This window comes from Heteronotia binoei, chromosome 3, assembly GCF_032191835.1.
Source record: "Heteronotia binoei isolate CCM8104 ecotype False Entrance Well chromosome 3, APGP_CSIRO_Hbin_v1, whole genome shotgun sequence".
In the NCBI taxonomy this organism is placed as follows: Eukaryota; Metazoa; Chordata; class Lepidosauria; order Squamata; family Gekkonidae; genus Heteronotia; species Heteronotia binoei.
Window position 1 is genome coordinate 67619072 of NC_083225.1, and position 27330 is coordinate 67646401.

General features: G+C 41.8%; 1 protein-coding gene across 2 annotated transcripts in view; it reads right to left on the bottom strand.

Annotated features, from left to right (window-relative positions):
- Positions 1 to 324: 324 nt before the first annotated feature.
- Positions 325 to 27330, bottom strand: part of ARHGAP6 (Rho GTPase activating protein 6) — a 331686-nt gene continuing 304680 nt past the window's right edge. For both annotated transcript variants that reach the window (XM_060233959.1, XM_060233960.1), the window contains exons 6-13: positions 26697 to 26752; positions 25319 to 25469; positions 23515 to 23663; positions 18416 to 18595; positions 10192 to 10289; positions 7247 to 7509; positions 2130 to 2210; positions 325 to 1438 (exon numbers count right to left, since the gene is read on the bottom strand). In XM_060233959.1, the coding sequence (XP_060089942.1) occupies positions 720 to 1438; positions 2130 to 2210; positions 7247 to 7509; positions 10192 to 10289; positions 18416 to 18595; positions 23515 to 23663; positions 25319 to 25469; positions 26697 to 26752 (1697 nt within the window). In that variant the 3' untranslated portion in view covers positions 325 to 719. The remainder of the gene's footprint in view (positions 1439 to 2129; positions 2211 to 7246; positions 7510 to 10191; positions 10290 to 18415; positions 18596 to 23514; positions 23664 to 25318; positions 25470 to 26696; positions 26753 to 27330) is intronic.

A 27330-nucleotide genomic window follows, 5' to 3' on the forward strand; every position in this document is an offset into this window, starting at 1 on the left:
AAGGGTTAAATGAGAATAGATTCTAATAGACTCTAAATATATATACACATACACACATACTTTGTCATACTGCAACAAATTTTTAATTTTGCTTATGAGCAAAATAACTCCATAGATACTCTTCCCCTTTAACTTGCTCACTATAAAATATATGGCTTTTCATGGCTTCATTCCACATTAGTGTTTCTTGCAGGCAGTGAAAATATACGTCTTTCACAAACCAGGTTAGTTAAAAGCACAGAAACCAGCTTGTGCACTTTCTAAAGGGGCAATGCATATTGTGGTAACATAACTAAGTGCAGTGATTAAAATATTATCTTTAAAAAAAAAAGCAGTCAAGGTTATTTGCCTTCTGCACATGAACACAGTATTTTCGTACAAAATCTTTGCAGAATATAATCACCTGAACTGTAGACACATAAATACATCTTAGCAACATAGAAGCTGTAGCTTTATTGTACACAAAGCTTATTTTCAGAGTGATTAAGACTGGAATTGTCATCTTCTTTTTCCTTCTTACAATGACTACAAAACCAGGATCAAAATGTTTTTGTAAGACGGCTGCTTTACAGTGCTATTAAATTTATATAAAGTGAACATAGTTTTTGTTTAAAAAAATTAAATGATATTTGCTTGGTATAAAACAAGATTGGAATCTAATCCGTTGTTGCCATGTCTCCTTTATCAGGGAAAAACATGGACTCTGCTGATGTATCATCTCATACTAATGTTTCAGGGAGGGCATCTGGATTATCAGGTGATAAAATCTCCCAAATTTGCCATCGATCTCTCTGCCAGTCATGCCAGTCTGGCTCCGTCAAATTTTTACTGTTCTGCTTGCTGTCCAGACTGGAACAGTTGGTTCCTGTGCTGTCCTGTTGCTCCTCACACAGGGCAGATTGTTCTGGCACTTGAGTCATTGCTTTTCCTCCCCCGACAGTCCCTGAACGCGTTTCTGGTCTCTGAAGCCTCCATGATGAAGCCTTGTCTGCTGAAGAGGCTGCTGGCCAGAGGGATGAGGTGGAGCTTTGCTTTGCTATCTCAGGATAAGGTGGGGGTGGAGGCCGATCTTTTCTAATTATTTCTGCTTGTCTTTGGTACCATGGTTTTGCTGTGTGGTGCAAACAAGCTGCATCTGGATCACAGTCCACAAAGTGCTCTGTGCTATCAGTCGAAAAATGCTGCTCTGAGTTTGACTGGCTGGAACTCCTCCTGCTACCTTCTATTTGTGGGGTGCTACAAACCCGGGAGAGAGGTGAATGAGGACGACATTCAGGAAGGGCAGCAGTTGTATGACTCCTTCGAATGATTTGCTTTGTATTGTCCAATTCTGCAGTGCTTTCCGACCACTGAGGTGAAGGCAGTGATAAGTTTCCTTGAGAAAGAGAGCACTGCCCTGGCTGCAGTGAGCTGCTCTCATATATATCTCCATATGATCCTGGAGGCCCACATAGAATATTATCAATAAACCACATAATTTTCAGCAAAAATACATTGTTAAATGGTATAGTTTCTAACCACCTAACATATGGAGCAATACTAGAAGAAGAGGAGCAAATTTTTATACCCCATGTTTCCCTCAAAACAGCTTATAATCAACATTGCCTTTCTCTCTCCACAATAGGCACTTTGTGAGGTAGGCAGGACTCAGATAATTCTGAGAGAACTGTAACAGCAGCCTTCACGTGGAAAAGTGAGGAATCAAACCAGATTAGAGTTGTCCGCTCTTAACCACTACACAACATTGACTCTTTCCTAGACCAACTAGAGCAGGTCTACTCAGAAGTTAGTTCCATGTTGTTAAATGCCCTGCTGGTGAGCTTCCACTGGTATCCTGATGGGTTTATGAACCCTTGAGGGGAACAGCCACTGGACTACATTATAGCATGAATACCCCAAATTCCTGAGTAAAACCCATTGGGGAAGAAAAATACAAGTTTGCCAGTTAAGGACACACATGCTATTTGTGAATGTTATGATATCAAATCTTACTGCAACTGAAATAGATCCATTTGTGAATGCAGCTCAGTGTGGTTATGCACACTTCCATATTTACAATGTACATATTTTATGTGAATGGTCAAATCATTCAACAAATGCAGGCATACTAAAACAACTAAAATTCATACCTGTTATTCCTTGATCTTTGGAACAACTTTTCAGTGTTGAATGCCAAGTTCCCCAGATGTTGAAATAATCCTCGGAATCATCTAACAGGAAGAGAGGGACTATGAATTTCATAATAATTCTCTAGAAGAAACAATGGGCATGATCTGAAGAACATCTTAGCCACAAGCAAGGACAACATGCTAGTGTACTGGAATTGGAGGAGGCTTTTCATCTATCTGAACGGCTAACCCACAAAAAATATAAAACCACTGACTCATAGTTTTTCAGATCTTAGCCCAAACATTCCTCAACAGGAAGAGGCATTTCTTTCAGGACTTCCACAACAGTACAACACTAAAAACAACACAAATACCAATAATGACAAATACCAATGATGTTTTAAAAAGAAGAGATATAAACTGACTGGTCCATTAACTGCATCCAGACATTGCAACGTCAGGATTTGCTACAATGCAGGTTGCTTCTCATGCCAATGATCGCCCGATTTTCCACTTTTCTCACATGAAATGTGACTGTGAATTCCTGGCCTGAAACTTCTGTTTCCTGTGACAAATGATGCATGCTTCTGGTCAGAATCTGCCTACTTCCAATAAACCAAGATTCAAACAAACAGATTAAAATTAACTTGGACTCCTGCATTTTGTACATTAGGGCAGTGGCTCCCAACCTTTTTGGCACCAGGGACCAGTTTTGTGGAAGACAATTTTTCCGCAAACCGGTGGTATGGGTGTTTTATGCCACCCCACGCTGCCCCCATACCCCACACACATCCCTGCTCCCCCATGGGGGTCTTTAAATGAGATGTAGGCAAATGTTGCTGCCACACTGCTCCTTCTACCTATCCGTGACCCAGGAGTATGAAAGCAGTGGTGCTTCAGAGTGAGGCCATGCCTATTTTGTCCGACCGGGTCCTGAGTGGGCGGAAGGGCTACTCTGCTTCGCTCCGTGGCTGCCTCCCCTGCCTCGCTCTGTGGCCCAGTTGCTAACAGGCCACAGAATGGTACCAGGCCGGGGGCTGGAGACCCCTGCATTAGGGGGTACCCGGAGTTTAACGCCAGGGATTCTCAGTCATTCTCCATATAAGAAAGGATGTGGAGAAGAGACTCATACAGGCATAAGAAGCTGCATGTCACAAAAACTTGTGGTTTACTATGGTATTTGAATAAAGCCTGAATAGTTCTCATTATTAGCTTTTTAAGTCTATATTGTGCTGCCTGTTTCGAAACTCTGCAGATGCTTTGGTAAAGATATAAATACAAATTGATGGGGTGTGAACTGGCAGAGACTGACCAAGAGAGAGATCTTGAGGTCATGGTAGATACCGTAACTCACTGAAAATGTTGAGACAGTGTGCAATTGCAATAAAAAAGGCCAATGACATGCTGGGAATTATTAGAAAGGGAATTGAAAACAAAGCAGCCAGTATCATAATGCCCCTGTATAAATCCATAGTGCGGTCTCACTTGGAGTACTGTGTACAATTCTGGTTACCCCACCTCAAAAAAGATATTATAGCATTGGAAAAAGTGCAGAAAAGGGCAACTAGAATGATTGGAACACATTCCCTATGAAGAAAGATTAAAACACTTGGGGCTCTTTAGCTTGGGAAAATGTTTACTGTGGGGTGACATGATAGAGGTTTACAAGATTATGCATGAGATAGAGAAGACAGAGAAAGAAGTACTTTTCTCTCTTTCTCACAATATGAGAACTCGTGGACATACAAAAAAATTGCTGAGCAGTCGGATTAGAACGGATAAAAGGAAGTACTTCTTCACCCAAAGAGTGATTAACATGTGGAATTCACTGCCACAGGAGGTGGTGGTGGCTACAAACATAGCCAGCTTTAAGAGGGGATTGGATAAGCATATGGAGCAGAGATCCATCAGTGGCTATTAGCCACAGTGTATTGTTGGAACTCTCTGTCTGGAGCAGTGATGCTCTGTATTCTTGGTGCTTGTGGGGGGGCACAGTAGGATGGTTTTTAGCCCCGCTGGTAGGTCTCCTGATGGCACTTGAGTTTTTTTGGGCTACTGTGTGACACAGAGTGTTGGACTGGATGGACCACTGGCCTGACCCAACATGGCTTCTCTTATGCTCTTATCTTCATAATGGCACTTTTGCCCTATTGCTACTAGCATATTTTGCTTTCAAAGATTTCCTGATCCAAGAGATGATTTTTAGGACATATGGCAGTCTGCTAGGGGAAAGCCAGCAAAGATCTGCTCCACCACCTCTTTCCAAAAATTCTTTCTTTGGATCCAACCAACTATAGCATAAATTAATATCACTGTTGATTTTAATAGTTTTATAATTTTATCATGTATGTTTTAAATTGTCAGCCAACTTGGTTACCCATATAAACATAAAGGTGGGTTATAATTTTTGTAAAGAAATGAAATAAATCCAAAGAAAATGGTTTTCTTGGTTAAAGGATCTTATGAAATGTCCAGGGGTGGGGGAATACTTGGAATTCTCTGGGGGCTCCTGCAAGATGGAACAGCCAGCTTGTAGCATCATTAGGCAGATCAGAAGGAGGCAGAGATGGGGTGGGACATGGCTAAGATGGTTGATGATGTTGCTTGCATCCTGGGTGGGGAAAAGCTCTCACAAGAGGGCAAGAATGGTCAGGGGACATGAGCATTTTAAAGGGGAAGTGCTGTGAGAACTCTGTCCCCCTCTCTGGCTGAGACCCCCTTGGTTAATGGGGTCCCCATCTTATTTTGGACATAGTTGTTTTAAGAGGCACCCCCTTTTAGACCCTAAGTACCAGGGAACCTGAAACCTGAAGAGTCTCATAAAGACACCTGGGTACAGCCATGAAAGCGCAGAAAAGAGGTAGGATGTGCTAGTATTACAAACTGATTTTACAGAGAAGATATTACAAAGAAGAGGTACAAGGACTCCTTGAAGAAATCCCTTAGCACCTGTCGCATCAACCATCACCAGTGGTCTGACCTAGCCTCAGATCGCAAAGCATGGAGGCACACCATCCACCAGGCTGTCTCTTCCTTTGAGAACGCACGCATAGCTGGTCTTGAGGACAAAAGGAGATTGAGGAAGAATCGCACTGCTGCAGCACCAACCCCAAATCAGACTTTTCCCTGCAGCCACTGTGGCCGGATCTGCCTGTCCCGCATTGGTCTTGTCAGCCACCAGCGAGCCTGCAGCAGACGTGGACTACTGCACCCTTCTTAAATCTTCGTTCGCGAAGTCAAGCCGAGAGAGAGACGAACTGATTAAGTGCAATCTCCCCCAGCTCAGGGTTCTCAGTAACAAAAAGACTTCACTTCATTCTCAATAACACAAGACTTTTCAGCACTGGAACATTCTGTCACATCCCAGAGGTCAGGAACAGAGCTAAGGGTTCTGCCACTAGAGGCAGACCCCTGTGCTGCGTCCCCCCTCCAGCTCCCTTTTGGGTTTTTTGCACGCTCATAGCATGTGTGCGCCACGATGACGTCAATCGAAGTGACGTCGTTAGGGGGACTAGAGAACAGTGGGCGGTGCACGAGAGTGCTGCCGCGCCGCCACTTTCCCCCTGCACTACAATCTTTGGAGGCTTCCTTGGGAGCCTCCAAAGAGTGTAGTTTTTAAAAGGCAGCCGGCCACCTTTAAAACACCGTGCTCTTTGGAAAGCACGGTGTTTTAAAGGCACCAGGCCGCTTTCGAGTTGAAAGTGGTCGAGCGGCACCTTCATGGAAAGGTGCCGCTCAGACGCTTTCAACCTGAAAGTGGCCTGGTGCCGCTAAGAAACTACGTTTTTTGGAGACTTCCAAAGAAGCCTCCAAAGAGTGTAGGGGAGTAAGGGGGCGCCTCGTAGTGCCCCCAGGTGGGGTAGCACCTGAGGCCACCTCCTACCCCGCGTGCTCCCACGCGCTGGCCCTGCCAGAGGTGTCTGCCCACCTCAAGGAAGATGTTACTGCATTAACCAACCCCCAGTTACTTCCCCCTTTTTTTGTTTTACTCAATCAAGAAGGGCACCCAAACCATTAATTTATGCTTCATCCTGTTTCAGGAACTATCTTGACTCACCCATACTTCTCTGTCAATGCCAATCCGGCTCACTTCAACCTAAATGAATTATGTTCATCATGTTGCCTCTTTGTGCCCATACAGATTTGGCTCACAATAGCCTAATCAAGATATTTTCCCCACCAATGTTTGACAGCAATTAACTTTAAACCAGCCGGTGAGATTCAAACTTTACATTTTGGATCAATCAGGTTCCTGGGAAAGCAGGTATGTCTGGCTATGGGATCCTTCCCCATAAAAAGGCCATCCTGACTCAGTGGAAAGTGTGCCAGGTTTCCTATTATCTGATTGCATTGAAGGTTTTTTCTCCTTGCTTAGCTCGCTTCTTGCTCTGCTCCCTGGACCTCTCCAGACCTCAAGACCAGGATTTCAGGTTGTACATTCCTTCCCTAAGATCTCCCAATTTCCTCCCGTTCTCCCCTTCTTGGTGTATGCGTGTCTGTAGTTACTTAGTTCGTAGGTGCTTAGTGTAGATTCTTTACATTTTTACTTATTTTATTTTGTATATACAATAAAACTATTTGTGTTTAAAATCCCTCTCACTTTCTTTCTTTGTAATTTTATTTGGGGTACCACTATTAAGATCCAGTCCGGTATACATAGGCCAAGGTCCTGTGTTATTCCTTTGAAGCTAATTTCCCCTTCTCTGAGTCCAGATTGGGTAAGAGAGCTGTCCAGTGTCTCACCACAGAAAGTAGAGAAGAGGAAGATGAACTTGGTTCTTGAGACCCCTATCCACCCTCTTCATTCTGAAGTCCTGGGCTCTCCTGCTGAGTAGTGAAGATTGGGCTGACATAAAAGCATGTGTTGGATACCTCTCTGCCCCCACAGGAATCAAAAAGCTTAGCCTGGTGTAAATCTGTATTTTGAACTCACTCCCTATAAGAAATTAGTTATTCTAGAATCACTTCTCAATAATGGCATGCCAGAAAGCTTTTGTTCTACTATCAACAGAAGAAACATGGTCATGGTTATAAACCAGAGACAGAGAAAATCATGCCATGGGGAAATATCTGCTCTATAATATACACAATGACATGAAAAACAATGAGACTTCAACTAACTTATGGGCTAGCCATACCTTTCCCAAGCCATGATCCAGGTGAATTTTCTCTTGATTTTGGCTGCAAACTGCTGACTAATGTACACTGTTCAGGAACTTTGAATAACCGCTCAGAAATGAGAGCTGTATCTTCTTGCATTCCCAATAGAGAGCGTTCAGAAAGCACTGGGGAATTATTGTCATAAGGGGAGACATCACCACTTGAGGCTCTATTTGAATCTGTGGATGAATGTCTGCCTCCCATGGAGAATGGGCCTTCTGACTGGAGCATTTCAGGGTTTCTGATAAAAATTGACAGAGAGAAAGATATTTTCAGGCTAGATAAGCTGCAGCACAGATCAACGACATCTAGCAAGATCACAGCTACTGGAATGGAAATGATTTCATAACAAATATTGATGAGATAGTTTCTCACCTTCAAACTAAATCCACCATCACAACATATCACACTATATCAAAGACAATTAAAGGAAATCAACAATACACGTTTTGAACACATGGAAAAATTATAATTGAAGCAGAACTAATTTCTTGTGCCACACTCCTTCCCCCCTCCCTTATAATGAGATTAGTTTTTGCTCACTGGTTAACAGCTGCAAATTTTGGGTGCGGCTGCTGGCAGCCCAATATGTAGAATTTGACAAATGTATAGGAAATGTGCAATATAGTGAGTTAACACAAGAAATGCTAAGGGCAGAAAAAAGACACTCACAAAACACTGCATGAACAAGCTAGTAAATTCTGTAAAGCATCTTACCTTGAATTAGCTTAGTGACTTTTTATCTCTTCTCAAAAAAGAATCCCTAAGAAGAACTAAGACCACTGCCTGCTTTATTTAGGATTTAATTTGGAACCATTCACAAGAATTTATATTCCACATTTAAAGTGGCAGCTTAATTTTATGTTAGGAGACCCAAAATGTCATGATTGCAAGTCCAAGAATATTAAGAGAAGGGTAAAACATAAAATTCAGAAATAAGAGGTTTATCTTTGGAGTGTTAGTGGTGTTCTTGTGTCAAATTGTGTTTTACTACTGTTCTGTAAAGACACAAAGTATATCAAGGGAAGTCCTTTTTTAAATCTCCAGTGATAAAAAACAAGAAGATTTCTAGACTATTAGCTAAGCGCAGAAGCAAGAAAGCAACTGAAGAGGCATCAAGAGAAAAAGCCATATACAGAGTCACTGTGCGCTTTTTAGCAGTAGCAGTCTCAGAACAACCAGTATGAGAAAGAAGTGTCGAAGTGGTTCTCACACATTTTGCTATGTACCCAGTTACATTCTCTGCAGTGCACGTGCTCACATCCTACTGCAGAGCTGCAAAAATTTTCCATGCCATTGGTTTAGATTTAAAATCCATAATCAAGTATCATCCACATTGTCCCAGGAGACAAGTCGTTACAGATTTCAGTGGTTCATTTTGTTGTTAACTACATCGTATCTCATATTTATTTCCTGCTTTCAGCTTCTCATCGGAAAAAAATAACCTGATTAGTTTGTAGCCATTCCTCCAAATGGGATAGAAACAGACCATGTCTTGTGAGCATCACATTCTTTTCGTGCTGGACAACCATCCCTCTAATCTTCTAGCCAAATTCTTTCCCATGACTTCATGGTTACAGCTGGAAACATACTGACATCAAACATACCAAAGTGACTCTAGGATGCCTCATCACAAGTTAGGAGATAAGGGAATTTATTAATATTAGACAAAGGGCCTGCCTTTTTCTACATTATTAGTGAAATTTACATCTACCATCCATAAAATAGGGTGCACTGTCACTTGTGCCACCTATTTCCACCCAGTTTTATGGAAAGCATGACCTGCTGCCTTGAGGCTGAAAAAAATAAGCAAATTTAATGAAAGCATTGATATGTTGGAACAACTTTTCAATAGAGTTATAAGGAAACTATCAGTGGAAGAAAGCTGCAAATTATCAAAGCAGCAAGGCATTTCATTACATGTGTTACATGGTCCAAAGCTGAATTTGAACTGGGAAACATTTAATATTATATATGTACATGCAGAATACACATGCATACTTAAAGCTACTATAAACAGAGGATACAGATCTACTTCAGTACTGTCTGCTACGACTGCCAGTGGCTCTTCAAAGCAGGGCCGTAGCTAGGATTTTTTGGGTTGGGGGGCTTTTTAAAAATTCAGGGGGCATCTGAAATTTTAAGAAGCCCCTTCTCACCTAGAAAAATTATGCCACCCTCCAGCCATTCAAATCATGCAAAAGGGCTGGCAGAAGCAGCTGCAGCCTCCCTATGCGATTTAAAGACCACACCAACCAGCTGGGGAGCAGGGCCTTTAAACTGTGCAGGAAGACTGGTGCAAAGGCACCCACTCCCTCCTCACAATGCCCAGTGGCCTCCCTGTGTGATTTAAATGCCCTGCTGACCAGCTGGTCAGTGCGACCTATAATTGGTGCTGGAAGGCCAGCAGCAGCTCCTGCTGCCTCTCCCGTGCAACTGGGACGAGGAGGCAGTGGAAAGCACAGGCCACTGCTTGGGGGCATGAGTTCCTATACTTCCAGAAAACAGATCAGTTCAGGGCAAAGTTATCCAGAAAACATATTTAACATTCATATACATAGAATTAGCCAAGGTGCATCATCTTTTCCTATTTTTGATTAGCTCATACTCTTACAAATGCTCAGCCACCCCCACTTATTTGCTCATGAGGTAATGCATGAGCTTCTTACAATGTCATGTCTATTTTGTAAACACACAGGCCATACTTTGAAAACCTACAGACACAAGGAGCGGTCATGATTCTAAAGAGCCTAGGTCTGCAACCTATCACTTTAGATACAAAATCAAAATAATTTGACATCATTACTGCTAGCAGAACGCACATTCTTGTTTCTTTAAATCAATTTTAACAGGCCTTTGAGTAATTCCAATAAAAAAAATTCCCAGTGGAAGACATATGAAGAAGGAAAACAACATTACTCACGATGACTGGGAAGCTTTTCTTCTTAGCAAATAGTCGACAACATCTGGGTCAGTCTCAAGCAGACTAATCAGAACTTCGTTTTGAAGGTCAGCAGGGACCTTTAAGTGAATGAAGCATCAGAAATGTAAATGCAAACACATGTATGTTGTACTGACTGTACAGCAATCATAGTGCTCATTTCTTTTTAAAACACCAGATCAATGTATACATGTTATTATTCACACAGAATCAATACTGGGAGAATATATGATGCACACAGTAGAATTTTATGAATTGTCATTCCTGTCTTTACATTCTAAACCACTTTTCTCCACCTCTTTCTCATAAATGCTCAAAGTGCTTGGCTGTGTGGTTTCAGGGAGCTGTAGTTGAAATAATGGACTGTAAACTGTATTTTACTATTTGATAAAATATCGCGGAAGACCTTTAGCAATTTCAGTTCACTTTATATTTGCTGGCTGCACCATTTGTTCTAAAAGGATTGTATTCATTAATAAAATAGTGCATAAAATTTCAGAAAGATTTATCATGTAAAAAGAGGAGGGTTCATAACACCTGTGTCTGTCCTTTGACAACACTAGCTTCTTGTTGTGTAATCTGTCCTACTATAAAATAGTACAAGGAGAGATACAGTATCTGATGAATACCTTACACTGGAATTCATACAGGGACTGGGTTTCTTTTCCCTCCTCTGATTTCAATAACTTTCAATAAATTTCCAATTCAATTTATAGAGCACTGATTCTATTAATAATGAGGAACATACTGCTATCATTCTTAATTAAATTATTTTTTTTATTATTTTAGGGCTCTACAAATGGGGCCACAAGAACTCAGAGGGGTCATCCCATTCCCGCCACACTTTCCCTTGCCTCTACCTCCACTGTTTTTCTCTTCCTCCGTACTCCCTTCCTTTCATAGTCTTCCTTCTTTTTCTCTTCCTCCCTTTACTTTTCTCTCAACTTTCTTCTCTCTCTTCTTCCTTGCTCCCTGAGCCAGCCTCCCTTCACCCATTTGGTGGCCCAGCTTACGCAGCTGCAGCTTCTAGTCAAGCAGCAATGATAGCTGAATACAGTGGATGCCATGCCCCTTTTCTGGTCTGTCCACTTAGTTCTAGCAGTGGTAGTTTTCTTAATGGTCCTCCTCCTTCCCTGTTCACCCACAGCACCAGTGCCTTCACAGTGTCTGGGAGGAAGGTGTCTGCTCCTGTTCTCCTGCATTCCTCCCTTGTTCAAATGGGAGGGGTGGCAAGAGCTTCTCTTCTTCCCTTTGACCTGTAGATGAGCTCTTGGCAGAGCAGTGGTGGTAACAACTCTTTTCTATCCAGACCAGAGAGGTGACAGTACCTGAGCTGGCATCTCAGCTGTGATCACCTAGCTCCTTCTTCCCTCCATCTCATGGTAATTGAATATTGTCTGCAGAAGCACATGCAGTGATTCTCTGTTTTGAAGGGCTTTAACCCCTCTCCATTTTTCACTTCTCCCAAATTAGTAGCCCCAATTCATAGATTTAAGTACCCACAGATGGTGTCACTCTGACTATATGATATATTGATAAGCTTCCAGGATGGCAAAGAACAAACATAAAACCTTACAAAATACAATCCGAGTACTTGGAAAGATGACAATTTTTATGTGCAGAACTTCGTGGTCATGCCATACTTTAATTCTCTGCTCATCATACAGTTAAAATGTATCTCTCTTATTAAAAGTTCATTAATGCTCTGAGCTTATGAAAATATGAAATGGCTGGGCATTGCTCTGAAAACCAGCAGCTTCCCTCCTGCCAGGTCTACTCAGAGTGGCTATAGCTCTCCAGGACTTCATGGTTTTTTGGAAGGCTGGTTTGGGATAATAATTTTGGTTGTCCTCTTCAGCACATGTTCTGCATTGGAGTCCCATAGGAGTGTTTGTGTTAAAACTAATATTTCTCTGCAAAACTGGAGTTCCTTGAGTTTGTAGAACTCTATATTTTAACTGTGGTATAAGCCAAAATGCCCTCAAAACGAGGATGGGGAATTGTCAGGTGGGCACCTGGCTTAATCAGGATCTTTTACCTGTGTATACAGGATTCCACGTCCAGAAATTAATGCTTAAAAATATTAGGGACTCTAATTAAGAAAAACAATTAAAATTTATTCCAGAAAAATATAGGCTTACATATAAGATAAAATACTCATAAAATTATTCATACAGTTCTAAGAAAAATAGAGAGAGAGATATAGAGACAACACATGGGTAGACAAACAGGGTGATAATTACCAATCGTAGTTTTCAAGAAGGCTCCAATGGCGATGATAGAGGACGGGGGAAATGGACCCAAAACTAATCAGGAATTGGGGATGGATCTAGACAGTGGAACTAGGGTACTGCTAGATGCACACATGAGTGGAGTTGGGTCAGAGGTTAAATAGGCTACCTTAGACCCTCAGGGGCTGAGAGGTATGAGGGAAGAGAAAGGGAAGGCTCTGCAGTGACCATAAGGGCTGGACTTCTGCAGTAGCCAATAGCAAGTTAATTGATGGCACCTAATTGGGTGCCCATGGCTGACCAATGAACAAGCTTGGTCCAGGGATACCTGGTTGAACTTTCAGGTTGCAATGGACCAGGATGAGGCTTCAAAATGACAGTTGGGGAGAAGAATGGGAGAGATTACTGGGTGGGGAGATGCTTAAGACTATTAAACTTATCTAAAAGGGTGACAATAGAGAGCCAAATCATTGCCTAGGTAACACCCGGTTTACACAAAGGAACTTGGCTCTGGCTGAAGATGGTCTTCCTCTTCTTTAGTCTTCTTCTTGGCACCAGTCTTTGTCCTGGGTTTCGTTGGACAAAGGCTTGGGTGGTCTGGCAGGATCCATGCCTGGATAAGCTTGATGGTTCCATGGGTGGCTCACATCTGTTGCGTATGTGTGCCTCCTGCTGTCCTGAAACGGAGTCTTGGTACTGCTGGAAAATAGCTGGTATTAGCCTCCCAAAGTGGATTCTATGATCAAGGCTGAAAACCACTTGGTCTGGATAGCTCCTAACGGCGCGCTTTTCTTCCGCTCCAAGATAGAGATGGCATTGCTGGCGCTCTTCCCAGAACACGGAGCACTGCTGTAGCAATCTGACTGTTAGTAGTCACAAGTCCTTCTGCCAGATGTGTGAGAGCTCTGTCTCCAGGCACTCTGGCACCCAGATGGGTGACTACAATGTTCTGGAAATTAGGGGCATTTCCTTACAGTGGTTGGTCCCAAACCTCCCTCCTCACCCTTAAAAGATGCCTGCCTAAAATGGAGAGGTGAGGAAACAGTGGGATTTGGCAATGTAATTTTAAAAAAATAAAACATCAAGAAAAAGCACAAAGATCACAGCAGAAACTAAAAATACAAACTAAATATATAAAATGCTGAGTCTCAGAAGACATGAAATGACTGGGCACTGCAAGCTTCTCCCCCTTTCCCATCTACTCAGAGTGCCTGAGGTTCTCCAGCTGTAATGTTCCCCTTTGGCTTTGGCTGTGGGTTCCCTCTGAGTGGTATTCACTCAGGCACCCATTCTCAGGTCCATTCAGTGGAGATAAGCTGGCTCAAAACATCAGCCATTTGCAAGGAGACAGCTGAAGCTGCTGCTTTTCAGAGTTAACATACAAAACTGGAAACTGAAACAAACATTCCACCCAATAGGACCAAACTAAATCATACAGATATTAGGGAGGCGGGGGGAGCAGACTGTTCCATTACATACAAAAAGTTGCAAAGAAAATGAGAAATGGATTTTCCTCTGGGCACAGACAGACTACTCTTGAAATCTGACCAAGAACACTTTGGAATATTTATCTGCAGTGTTTTTGGATAACATAGAACCTCCTTAGAAGCTCTTTTTTAAAAAGTTTAAACTGCAATATTTTCAGCTGACTCTACTTTCTGATTACAAAGCAAGATGGAATTATTTTCTGTCGACTGTGTTAGTATGTATCTGAAGTTTTATCATCTAATTTGAGTCTCTATTGCTTCAAGTAATGAAAGCACTTTTAATATGCTGTTTTAGTCAAGTAGCTTCATTAAATAATCCACTTATCATGCTTCTATTTAAGTAATGAAATTTGTTTAATCAGCTGTTACTGCTTCTTATTCTAACTTTTCCTTCATATTGCTGAAATTCTAAATAAAGACCCCTGTAATGCAAGCTTTTCAAATAACAGATTGAGTTACAGCTGGAATGGTATCAAATAAAAAATAACTATGTTTTGGTTAGTTATGTTTAATATTTTTCACTATGCTATGGAGTGCACTAATATTTAGACTCCATTGTTTAAGATTGTTGTTGCCCAAATATCTCCAGGATAATGTCTCTGGCATATTATCAACATAGGACTTAATGCAACTTCTTGAAGTTTCATCATAAAAAGAAGAGCATGATTAATCTTAAAATTCAAGTAATGCGATAGTGAAAAGGGTATAATATTTCATTCATTTCATTTCATTTCATTTGATTTATATCCCGCCCTACCCCACCAAAGCGGGCTCAGGGTGGCTCACAACATAAAAATTCTAACAATAAAATTCAAGAATTAAAATACAATAATAATTTACATAATTAAAACAACTAATATATGAAATGTCTGTGTATAAGAACCTCCACACTTTAATATAGTCTTATGAGAAAAAATTGGACATAACAAGGTGGATTCTGCCTGTGAGACTGCCTCGTGTACTATGATCCCCCCTTGCCTCCTTAGATTAGAGGTGTTGAACTCATTTATTATGAAGGACCGATCTGAAATAAACGAGATGTCAGGCCAGGCCACGTCAGGCTGGGCTATGTGTTTACCTGTTTAAGATTAGGTAGCAGAGATATACACTTTATAAAGGACACAAACACAATTTTTTTTTAAAAAAAACCCTTAAAATAAAATATGCTTAAAACATTAGCATTTGTGGGTCTTAAAGCATTTTTTGTATTTCTCCCATGGGATTCAGGAAATTGGGCAAAGGAAGCTCTGGCTCTTTCCTTCCTTCCCTAGGGGACCAGGAAGGGGAGGAGCCTCAGCCAACAGAAGCTTGGCTCAGTAGCTCTGCTATGCAATTGAGAGAGCCTGGCAAAGCAAGCCCCCCCCTTCTTCCCCAAGGGAGGAGTCTCAGCCAATGGAGAAAATAGAGGTTTTGCTCTGTAGCCCCTGTGCAATTGAGCAAGCCTTGTAAAGCAAGCTGTTATCCAGAAGGTAACAAGTGAGAGAGAGAATGAAGCAGATGATAGCCAGTTGCTTGGGGGTCTGATTCAGCACCCGGGCTGCATGTTTGACATTCATGCCTTAGATAATCTGTGCAAGGCACTCTACAGTTGCCTGCTCTACAAATCACTTGTCAACCACCAGGGCAAGTGCATTTCGAGTGGTTGCCTCCTCATGCCCTGTGAGATCTTCCAGCATTCTATAGGGCACACATGGCTGTGCTTTCTTTTCTTTGGCCTTTAGTTAACGTTATGAACCAGGGAGCGGGCCAGTTGTTTTTAATTTCTCCAGGTAGTTTGTTGTTGAATTGATAGACATAGATAGTCTATATTGGTTTTATTGCTCCATTTATTGCCTTTAGTTATTTGTATTGTATTTGTATTTATTACATTTTTAAATGTCGTAAGCTTCCCAGAGTCCCCTGTGGGAAGAGGGTTCAGGGTATAAATAAATTAAATAAAAGCACTTTTCAAGTAGCTTTCCTCCAACAGAATATAAATAGGGGTCAAATATTTTAATACATTGTTTGTTTGTTTATTAAATTCTATTATCAACTGTCCTTTCCTGAAAAGACAGGGCTCAGGGCGGTGTACAACATGATGTCATTAAAAACAGATTAAAACCAATACAATAATAAAACAACAGACATCAGTTAGTGGACTAGTAGGAGATGGGTAGTCTCTATGGTTCTGGTTTATAAACAGATACAAGGAGAGAATCACAGGGGAGGAACTACATGTGATGCTCTGGGGTTTGATCCTTCGCAGGTATCGTTTTGTAGAAGAAAAGGTGGTGAAGCTCATCCAGGGATTGTTATGCAGCTGCACCTACTATTCAATGGATAAGGTGGGAAGGAGGAGGTGGAACTGTCAGAAAGGTTCAGGAGCTATGCTCCTGTGAGCTCCTGCTGAATCCAAGGCCCGATCCTTAGAATTTACCTGTGGTGTGCATTTATTCCTTGTGCAGCTTTTTCAAAAGTAGAATATTGAGGTTTGACTCTTTACTAATATGCTAAAATTACTAGCAGATTTCTGGTGATAATTCATTTAAGAAATACAAACAATACCTAGTAATATTCCTTCTGAAAAAACGGAACCATGCTGACCTTACAATAAACCTGCGCAATAGGCCAAATATTACATTCTGTTCTACTGGATTTTATTTTGCAGCTCTTGCTCTAGTTTCAGTGCTGAAGCTAGTAACAGCTTGAGGAGCAAGAGAAAACTTGGCAGCACTGCATTCAGTTTATGCTGTGGCTGCATGCTCTCATCCAAAGGTTTCTCTATTTGAAAGTAGTACAAATGTCAAACTCTTAAGTATAAACAGCAGTCATGGCCTCTTCCTATTCCTCAGGGTTTGAAAACAATTTGCTGATATACAACAGGGAAGTATCAGAGTATGATACAATGAAATCAGTTATTCACACACACACACACACACACAGAGCAACAAATATGTGGTGCCAATTTAGAGAGTTATTAGCCTTGTAGCGTTCCAGACAGAACGTTAAAGTATGATAAAAACAACACCTTGTGGAAATTTATTTAAAATGAAACACAATAAGCACAAGCAGCTTGATGCCAATATGCTGAAATGACTTGGGACAGAGATTTTGAACCTCACCCACTGAAAGACTCCAATTGGTAAACACTGGCACTAGCAGGAAGAGTCACTATTTCCCCACAATATATATCTGCTGTCAAACTGACACACATCAATAGTACTCTCTAATGATAAACACAGCATTTGAAACTGCATATAATTCCTCTGTCACTTGGCTTGGCCTGCCAAACTTGGCCTTCAAAATGCTTTTAAAAGAGGGAAAGAAAGAGTACCGTTTTAAATTTAACTTCAAATTGGAAGCAAGACTGGGACAGCAGAATGAAACTTCCGATAAAATATCCTATGTTAATCCCAGTTTTTCTTTGAGATACACTGCGTTTGAACATTTTGAAACAATGTAAAAACACACTAAGCATTTTTTCCTGTTTGTCTGAAAACAAAATATGTAATATCAACAAATATAAACATATTCCATGAGTTTAGATCAATTCATAGAGGTGAGGTTAGTCAACAGCTACTGGAAAAAGTTACTAAAGGGAACCTCTACATGCAGAGGAAATGAACCTCCGAACACCAGTGCTATGAGCCACAGCAGGGCCAATAGCCTTTCAGAGTAACCTGGCTGCCCATTCTATGAAATGGAATGCTGAACTAGACAGAGCACTGGTCAAGATCCAGCAGGGCACCTGCTTTGTTCTTATGCTATGAAAACATACAACTATTGTGTGTAAAGCAAAACTCAAAAGTATATTGTTTTGTACGTTTATGAAATGTAAAAGAATGCCTTCTTTTTATTGAACTATTGTTCATGATCCAGACTGAATCATTGCAGGCCTGTGTGGAAAGGCTGTATGTAACTCCTGCAGTTACTTTGATTCACTCTCTTGTATTACATGCTGTATTGTATTACAATTCACACCCAAATGAGAACCTTGCTCCTTCTATATGAGCGCACACAGCCACTCAAGATACTTCCAGAAGCCCTTCTGACAGTGTTCTCCATTTGTCTGACCCAGTCTGTTAGGCTGTGCATCATCTTTACAGCCTATGTTCCTGTTGCCAATGGACAACGTATCTAGAACTTCCTTAGAGATATTGCACCGGGCATTCAGGACCATGCTAATGTTAAGAGCTTTTAAGAGTTTTACATTGTGCCTTTGTAGGTGTTGTAGAGTACTTTGTATTTTAAATACTGAAGGAGTTAACCTTTTTTGTCTTAAATCATTGGCTATACATCAGGGGTGGCCAACGGTGGCTCTCCAGATGTTTTTTGCCTACAACTCCCATCAGCCCCAACCATTGGTCATGCTGGCTGAGGCTGATGGAAGTTGTAGAAAAAACATCTGGAGAGCTACCGTTGGCCACCCCTGCTAAACATGATTTGGGGTTTCTGGACAGGTGGGATAGTAATATCAAAGCCAATAAAAAAGAGCATGTTTCTACTTACCATGAAAAGAATTTCATAGTTTTCTATCATCTTTTGTACCACAGCAATTATTGCCGTGCTCTCCTCAGCACGAGCACTGCTCTGAACCGTGAATTCTTTGTCTGTTGTCTTCTGCTTGTGCAACAAATTAGGCCCAAATATAGTGGCTAGGTTAAGCGATGTCATTTTATTGCCAGGAATCTAGAAACAAAAACAAAAGAATTGGACCTTTGTTCTAGCAATGACTACTTAGAACGTCGTGCATTTCTTGGTTAACCAGATTAAGGCCCAGCATTCCCTAAATTGTTTGAACTACCTGCAGTAAAAAAAAAATAAAATAAAAAACATTCAAAATTCATTCCCAACAGGGCAAGACATGTTTAGCCTGTCTCTGAGCTTACAATTGGGCTGGGTTAGAATGCCTGAGGATGATCAACACAAAAGGCAATAAGTGTGTTATACTGGTCATTCAAAAATATAGTAAACAGCTTTGCCATGACTGTTTCTCAGTAGCCAGACAACACTGCATAAGATCACCGATTGCTGCATCATGTTGCAAGTTTCTATTCTAGCAAAAGTGCTAACTGGGAATTGTGTTGCTGAAACAGAAAACTCTTAAGCTTGTTTGCTAGTCCAATATGTAAAGTTCCAAATGGAGCTGTCTTGGGTCTGGCAGTCATGTAAACAAGAAAAAAACTATCACAATACATTCCTTTCCTTTTTTTTGTTTTGCACCAATGAACATTATGACTCAATAAAGATATCCCCTTCAGTCACAGGACTAGATTTGTCTTCTCCCTTCAGGCCACTGATCTCCACAAAGCTTTGCTCCTGGCAGATAGGGGACCATGAAGCATGACATCAAGGAGCTACACAGGGGAATTGATAGAAACTGCCACTTCAAACTGAATCATGAACAAGTCATAGACTGCAGACTAATTCTTCTCCTTTTGCATCTGGCCTCCTCTTTGTATCTTGTTTAGTACTAACCATGATGTCTGAAACAACAACTCACATTTCAGATACCACACTCCAAAACCCTTTTCAAACCAAGGTTTTGGATTCCAGCCTGGAAGGTAAGTCATAAAGATAGTGCAGGGTGTGACATCATGGCAAACTGTGCTACAGAACGCAGCCACTCACAAAAGGAAAAAAGTAATGTGTTAAAACGACTGATCAGCCACATGTCTCCAAACTTGGTTAAATATTTGTAGATGGCTGTGAACTCTGAGATTATAAACCATTACAACCCTTGCTAAAGCTCAACTTTAGTAATAGAAGTGTGACCTAGAAATCCCAGAACTACAAAAACTACAGAAATTGGACTGGATTCATAATCATAGAATCAAGCTCGTTGCTTTTGATTTGGGGGGGGGGGGTCAAACATACAGCCCTCAGGATGGAACTGGCCTCTGCAAGGCTCATATTTGGCTTGAGAGCAACTGGCTCTCTACTGCTTTCTTCCCTGGGGCTGCTATGCAGTTCGCTTTTGCCCTTCTCCCTCAATTGTGCAGAGAGACAAAGCCAAGCCTCCTTCCCTCCACTGGATGAGGTCTCCCCCCCCCCCTATTCTTTCGTACAACTGACTGAGATTGGAAGGAAGGAGGGGGGAGAAAAAGAGAGATATAGAAAGAGAAGGAGGGAGGGATGGGAGTAAGGCTTCCACAGGATCGGGACTTTCTTGTAGCTGTCTTTAAAACTGATTCCTCTGCTGGCTTCCTTGGGTGCAAGGTGAGAGGGCTTAAGGCCATGGGTTTATGATCAGTGTTGGGAGAAGACTCTTTCCATCTGAAGCTGTGTGCAAATCACCTGGAAGCAGGCGGGACTGCCTTGATTGGAGGCCCCAGACTCCCCTCAAAGTCCTAAGTACTTCTGTAGTACACTTGTTTGGAAAGCTGGGAATGCTAATACCCCTGTGGGCTCTGCTTGCTTCTCTTCCAACTATAATGCCTAGTAAGGTTCTCTCATTTTGCAATGCAGCATGAAATGGTGCTTGTGAGAGGGGGCTGTGGTGTCTGGGCAAGTTTGATTGGTACAGCTCCCCTCCCTCCCTGCCTTGCTCAGGGTCGGCGCGTGGGAGTCAGCGAACTAGGTGATGGCCTAGGGCGCTGGCTCCCACAAGGGCACCTCCCTCCCTCTGGCATGATCAGCTGCAGGTGCCCCCCCCCCCCGCCGCTGCCCTCCTCTCTCCCTTTGCAGCGCTGGAAGCCAGTGCCGCACTCTGCTCACCACCCTTCAGCCTAGGCTGGTCCTTACCACCTTCAATGTGGCTATGCGTGGCTTCTAAGCCTTTGAAGATCCTGCGATAGGAGAGTTCGCTCCCCCACAATTCTGCTTCCAGGAAGGAGGGGGAGCAAACTCTCCTCCCACGGACCCTTCAAAGGCTTAGAAGCCGTGCACAGCCACATTGAAGCTGGTAAGGACCAGCCTTGGTGGCGGCACCACAAGGAGGGGCGAGTGCGGCCTGGCTTGCAGCGCTGCAACAGAAGGAGGGTGTGGGGGGTTAGGATCAGCCTGGGGGGTGGGCTATGGAGCACGGCGCTGCAAAGCAGTGCTGTGAAGGGAAGGGGGGGAAGCACCCACTGTCTTGCCGCTCTTGCCAAGGCTTTGCAAGCCTCTGCAAGATTGGGGGGCGGGGAGTGAGAGCGCTTAGAGCCAGTGGCTCTGAGCATGCCCGCTGTCTTGCCGCTCTTGCTGAGGCTTTATAAACCTCAGCAAGATCAGGGGGGCAGGGAGCAAGCGCATGACGTCACTGTAAAGTTTTTTAAAAAGAAAAAAAAGGAGGGGGCGGGGGGCAAATTTCGGCCTGGGGTGCTGGAAACCTCAGCGCCAGGCCTGACCTTGCTGTTTATTGTCATTATCCAAGATCAGGTTTCTTCCCTTGCTACCACCTCTTTTTCCTTTGGTGCAGTTGGTGCTGGAGGATCTTGGAAGGAGAAGGTGAGGTGAGCTCTACTCCAGAGAAAGTCGCTCGCTCTTATTTGTAAATGACATTTTAACTTGTTTGCATTGTTGAAATTATTTTTACCTCCTCTTCTCTTTAGTAACGCTTGAAGGACATATGAAGCTGCCTTATACTGAATCAGACCCTTGGTCCGTCAAAGTCAGTATTATCTTCTCAGACTGGCAGCGGCTCTCCAGGGTCTCAAGCTGAGGATTTTCACGCCTACTTGCCTGGACCCTTTTTGGAGATGCCAGGGATTGAACCTGGGTCCTTCTGCTTACCAAGCAGATGCTCTACCATTGACCCACCGTCCCTCCCCTGATTAGGCTTCCCATCTTGTTTATATCAGTGGTTCAGTGGTAGAGCATCTGCTTGGCATGCATAAGGTCCCAGATTCGGGCCCTGGCATTTCCAGTTAAAAGGGTCTGGCAGCAGGTGATGGGAAAGATCTGAGATCAAGGAGAGCTGCTGCCAGTCTGAGTAGACAATACGGACTTTAATGGACCAGGGGTCTGATTCAGTATAAGGCAGTTGCATAAGAGGAAGGAAGAATTCATCTGACAAGTACAATTTACACTGGCATCATCTTGCTCTGCTATTTACTTTGAGAACTGATTAGTATGGGTCACACATATGCAGATTAAAAGAAAGGAAATGAGAGAGATGCCTTTGGATAAGGGGAAAAGAAGAATTAAAAGGAATTATTTCATCTTATTCTGAAGAGGGTTTTTTTTAAAAAACTAGATTTCTTTGGGTCCATCTGGGATTGTATTTTGTTTCAAAAAGATCCTGATTAGGTATTAGAACATTTGGATTGGATGGCATTGTTTAATGACTGGATGTAGATGGCTAAATATTTAAAAATACATTTAGGGCTCCTTATCCCTCCCAGGGAAAAAACCCAGCTATACTACCTCAGCATAAAGGTAATTTGACTCTGCATTACAGCAAAAAGTATTGGAAACCTGATAGCTCTCTCAGTCATGGCATACGATGAAAGAAATCATGAATAACTTTCTTCAAAAATGCAGGACAACGGAGAGATACATTTGGAATTGGGGTAAAAAATGTGCCTCATTGAACCATAAAAACCCCAGAAAACTGTATATGACATCAATTGACCCACTATTTTTAAAGCACAAGACATAGTTGGGAATCTATAAAACTGTTTATTTTAAAGAAAGCAATCATTGTAACCTTCCACAACCCCCCTGCCCCCAGATATATAAATCCAGAAGGCAACTCGAGGGTTTGGGGAATTTGAAGGTGAACAGTTAAGTGCACAGGTGGCTATGGGTCATTTAGACTAACTTCCCCTTTAAAGTTGAGAAGATCAAATCAGAGGCAAGACATGAGCTTTTGTGAGTCACTGCACACTTTTTCAGATACAGCTAGATGTGAGTATCCACCCTATACATGGGAGAGTGGAGTGATTTCAGATTCGGATCTGCTCCAACCCGTTAGACTAAAGCAACTGTAATCACCTTTATAAAGTTTATATCGCTGGTACCTGGCGTTACATTTAATGGCAGACATGGCCTGGCGCAACAAAATGACATTTGTATCGGTTCTGGCCCTTGTAACAAATGAATTTGTCACCTCTACTTTAGATCCTGGAATTCAATATGCATTAGCAGCATACAGTTACTCAATGAAGCAGGAATAACTGTTGGAAAATGAAACTCAATCAGAATATTGATTAAAATAACATCATTTGCACAACAATATTTCAAAATGCTTTTCAAAGTTGTTTTACATGAGGAGGAGGATTAAAGGGGAATGAACTGAGTTAACCCACTAGAAAACCAATGGCTGACTTTTAGATAATTCAGTGACATTTTACTTATTTTTATCATCAGCATTCTATAGAAGATTTCTCTGATAGAAATCCACACAGTCCATTTAAATTTTGTATGTGATCTAACCCATAAACCCTTTCTTCTACCTGTAGTTGAAATATATTTTAATGTAAAAGTTTTCCGTTTCTAGGAATATCTTTTCACTGTGCAACGAATACCTATCTTACTTCAGACTGCAAGTTTTTGGTTTTTTTGCTTTGTAATTTTATACAACAAAAGAGACAAAGATTATATTGCAAAATAAGCAAAGGTACAGAACCAGTCAAGTTTACAGAAAAGGACATAATGTTTTGAAGATAGAAATGTTAAGATTTTACCTCCTGGCTGTCTTGATCTATTCTGTCCTCTGCATGGCTAGCCACAGTGGCAAGGAACTGGAGGAGTCTATGCAAAGTATCACAGTTGCAAGGAGGTAGAAGATAAATAAGAAGCTGCAGAGTGCTCAGTTGTTCATGGGGCTCTAATACTGCAACAAAAAAGAAAAATATGACCACACAAGCCTATTTGTCCAATGCTATTCTCAGGGAGGAGTCATATTAAAATTTAAGAATCCATCTCAATTTCAAAAACACAATGTTCTTAATAAAGACAGGGAGCACCACACACATTTAGAACAGAAGATGTTAGGAAAAAATCTTGTAAGCTGTTCATAGAGCTTTTACATTAAATGCAGGCATTAGAGATGGGCCAGTAGCTATGGTAGGCCCCCCCCCAGGGTCCTGTCCTCACCATAAACCACCCTGACTTCCACGTTCTCACACTCCTTTGAAGCACAGTCAGTGTGTATGTGAGTGTGTGTATGGGGCCCGGCATGTGGGAGCCATGGATGGAGGCCACACATGCTCTCTTTTGTCCCCCTTGAAAACATGGCCCAGTGCCCCTCATGGGCCTCCTGTGGCCATGCCATTGGGTGTGTGCATGTGCCAGAGATGGATGTGGGGGAGCTGCCCCTGTGTGGGCCAGCTTAACTTGAAGAAGGCATTTGTTTCTTTAAATTCTTTCTCCAAGACAAGTTGGCCAACTCAGCTGGGGGGGGGGGGGGTTGGAGAGCACATCTAACTTTAAATGTGTTCTCCAATTCTTGACTATTCTTGCGGTGCGGGCCAGCTTGTCTCGAAGGGATTTAAAGAGACAAATTTCTTACCCACGTCAAGCCAGCCTGCACAGCAGGGAGTGGGGCTTGGAAAATGCATTTAAGAGCCAGTTTGGTGTAGTGGTTAAGTGCGTGGATTCTTATCTGGGAGAACCGGGTTTGGTTCCCCACTCCTCCACTTGTACCTGCTGGAATGGCCTTGGGTCAGCCATAGCTATCTCAAAGCTGTCCTTGAAAGGGCAGCTGCTGTGAGAGCTCTCTCAGCCCCACCCACCTCACAGGGTATCTGTTGTGGGAGAGGAAGATAAAGGAGATTGTAAGCCGCTCTGAGTCTCTGATTCAGAGAGAAGGGCCGGGTACAAATCTGCAATTCTTCTTCTTCTTCTTCTAAAGTTAAATGCATTTTCCAAGTCTACTCCCATTGCATGCAGGCTGGCTTAGCTTGGAGAACACATTTGTCTCTTTAATCTCTTCCATAAGCCAAGCTTGCCTGTGCAGTGGTGGGGGGCTGGAGAATGCATTTAACTTTTACTTTAAATGCGTTCTCCAAGCACTGCCCCTGCCACTGCACAAGCCATCTTGGCTTGGAGAAGAGATTAAAAAGACAAATTTTTGTCTCCTCTCCCCATCTATTTGCTTTTTTCCACCTCTGTTTCTCTCTCTCCTTCTGTCTTTTTCTCTCTCAAGGCTGAATTGTGTCCTCAATGTGTTACACTGCCCTGTCCTCCTAAATGAAGAAACCTGGCTATGTACCCCACTAAATAAAAAATCCTGGCTATGGCCCTGATTAGAGAGCCAGTATCATATAGTGGTTAGAGTGTTGGACTAAGATATGGGACAGTCAAGTTTGAATCCCCACTCTGCCATGTAAGTTTGCTGGGTGACCTGGGGCTAGTCACACACTCTCAGTCTAAACTCACAGGGTTCTAGGGAAGGAAAGGAGAATGATGTAACTGGTTTAGGGTTTCCACTGAGGAATGTGCATTTTATTGGTGAAAGTAAAAATAAAGAAGGCTGCCATTGCTCACAGAGAGTATTGATGAAAGGAGTATAAAGTTCTCTCGTCAGCAGTGGATCAGGCATGTCACGAAGAAATTCTTTTAATAAAGCAGCCACATCATGGATGCTGTGTTCCTCGTCCAGCATGACATCTATGCCACGGTCAAACTCTTCACGTAACTAAAAAAAAGAGGTCATTTTTAGTTAACAGTTACATACATGCCAAGCCTTTTATCTAATAAAGAGCAACACTTGAAAAAAACATCATAAAGGAGAAAAGCCCTGTGCCATATCACTCCGTCCATTGCAACACAAGTGATAATATTGATGAAGGCAGTCACAGTGAATCAGAACTGCATCTTAGTATTTTAATGGTGTGACTACAACTGGATGAGAATTAAGTTTAATAAGTCTCAAAGATATCTGTCTGAATCATTCATCCTCATCTAGTTGTAGTCACACCATCAAAAAAACAAGATAGAACTCTGATTGGGTTCACTGTGAATATTTGGTTTGGTATATTTGATAGGATGCCAAAGATTGAATTCTCATTAAGATTTTGCAGTATACAAAGATGCCTGTAAATTCTGGCAATGCTACCAAATTACAATATGAATCCAAAGCAAAAAATTGCTGCAATGTCAGTCCAGGCTTTTCAATTTAAAAGAAAGGATTGCAGCTATTTTTTCCTTTTAGTAAGGTAGAAGGTATCTCTTTTCAAGCTGGAGCTGTGCGATTGGGTATCTCTCTTGATGCTGCTCTACACCTCTATTCCTGATAAGGACTTAACATCTGTTTTCTCAATTACATTACAAGTGATTCATGTTTTATTGATTAATAGGTCTTATTGATAGGTTTTGTATTTCTAAGTAAACTTTTTATTATTTCAGTTTCTTTCTTCTTGTGCTGTTCTTGAAGCAATGACCTAGAAATGATGATAAATAATCAGTATAGTCTCCCATAGTAACTCCTGCTTTTCCAGATATAATGATTTATGCTTGATCCTTGTCTCTTTGGGCTCAGTGCAGCTCTTGAAATCTGAAATTTGATTCTTTCTTGATTTTGAGTAACTAATCAGAGTAACTATTTGTTTCCAGACCTTGCTGTGCTTCTCATTTCACACATTTCCCTCTGTCCCACAATTAACACATTGGCCAAATATATGCAAATCTCATTTCAGAGAGAAATGAAGTTTGAGTCCAGTGGAACCTTTAAGACCAACAAAGTTTAATTCTGGGTATAAGCTTTTGTGTGCATGCATGTTATATTGCTTCAGACCAACACAGTTACCCACCTAAATCTATTAAGCAAAGAAGGATACCCTCACTTGATTGAATAGGACTGGCAACAAACTTGTGTCATTCAAGTGTGAAAAAAACTCATAAATGTTGCAAGATACTGGCTCACCTGCCTTACTCTTTTTTTTGAGCTTCCAACTCTGAATATTCCCACTGTCTGCAGACCTAGAAACACAACAAATCCTTATTTCATTATTTAAGCTTTGGTGAAACGTTGATGGATTGTTGCAAGTTATTTCAGCATAAAATTTTCACATATTTATAGTCTACAACAAAGTATATAACTGTGATACATCATATCTAAATTAATTAACACAAATTAATCTTCCCCTTCCCAAGAAATAAGCTTACAATTCAGAAAAATATGAATCTGGTTAATAATATCTCAGTGAAGCTTATGAGTCTTTTTCACCTGAGGTGTTTTTCAGCTACTCTACAGCAGCTGTTCAAGGGTGACACTAGAGGGAACTCTAAGACCATTTTACAGTATTGTTCTCTCATATGCAACGAAACTTGAGTTTCATCTTCCTGATGAGAGCATCAAAATGGTAAGATGGCTCACAGATCAAAAAAGCGAAGATCCTGGAAGAGACTGACTCAGTATTGCACTTATTCAAGTTACTGTCTCCTTCATGGAGGACATGGTGGAAGAAAAGTGAATGTATCTGTGTGCCTGAGAATTACATTCCTTGCATTCACAAAAAATGTTTATATTATCAGTGTCTCAGCTTTCACGGCTTTTT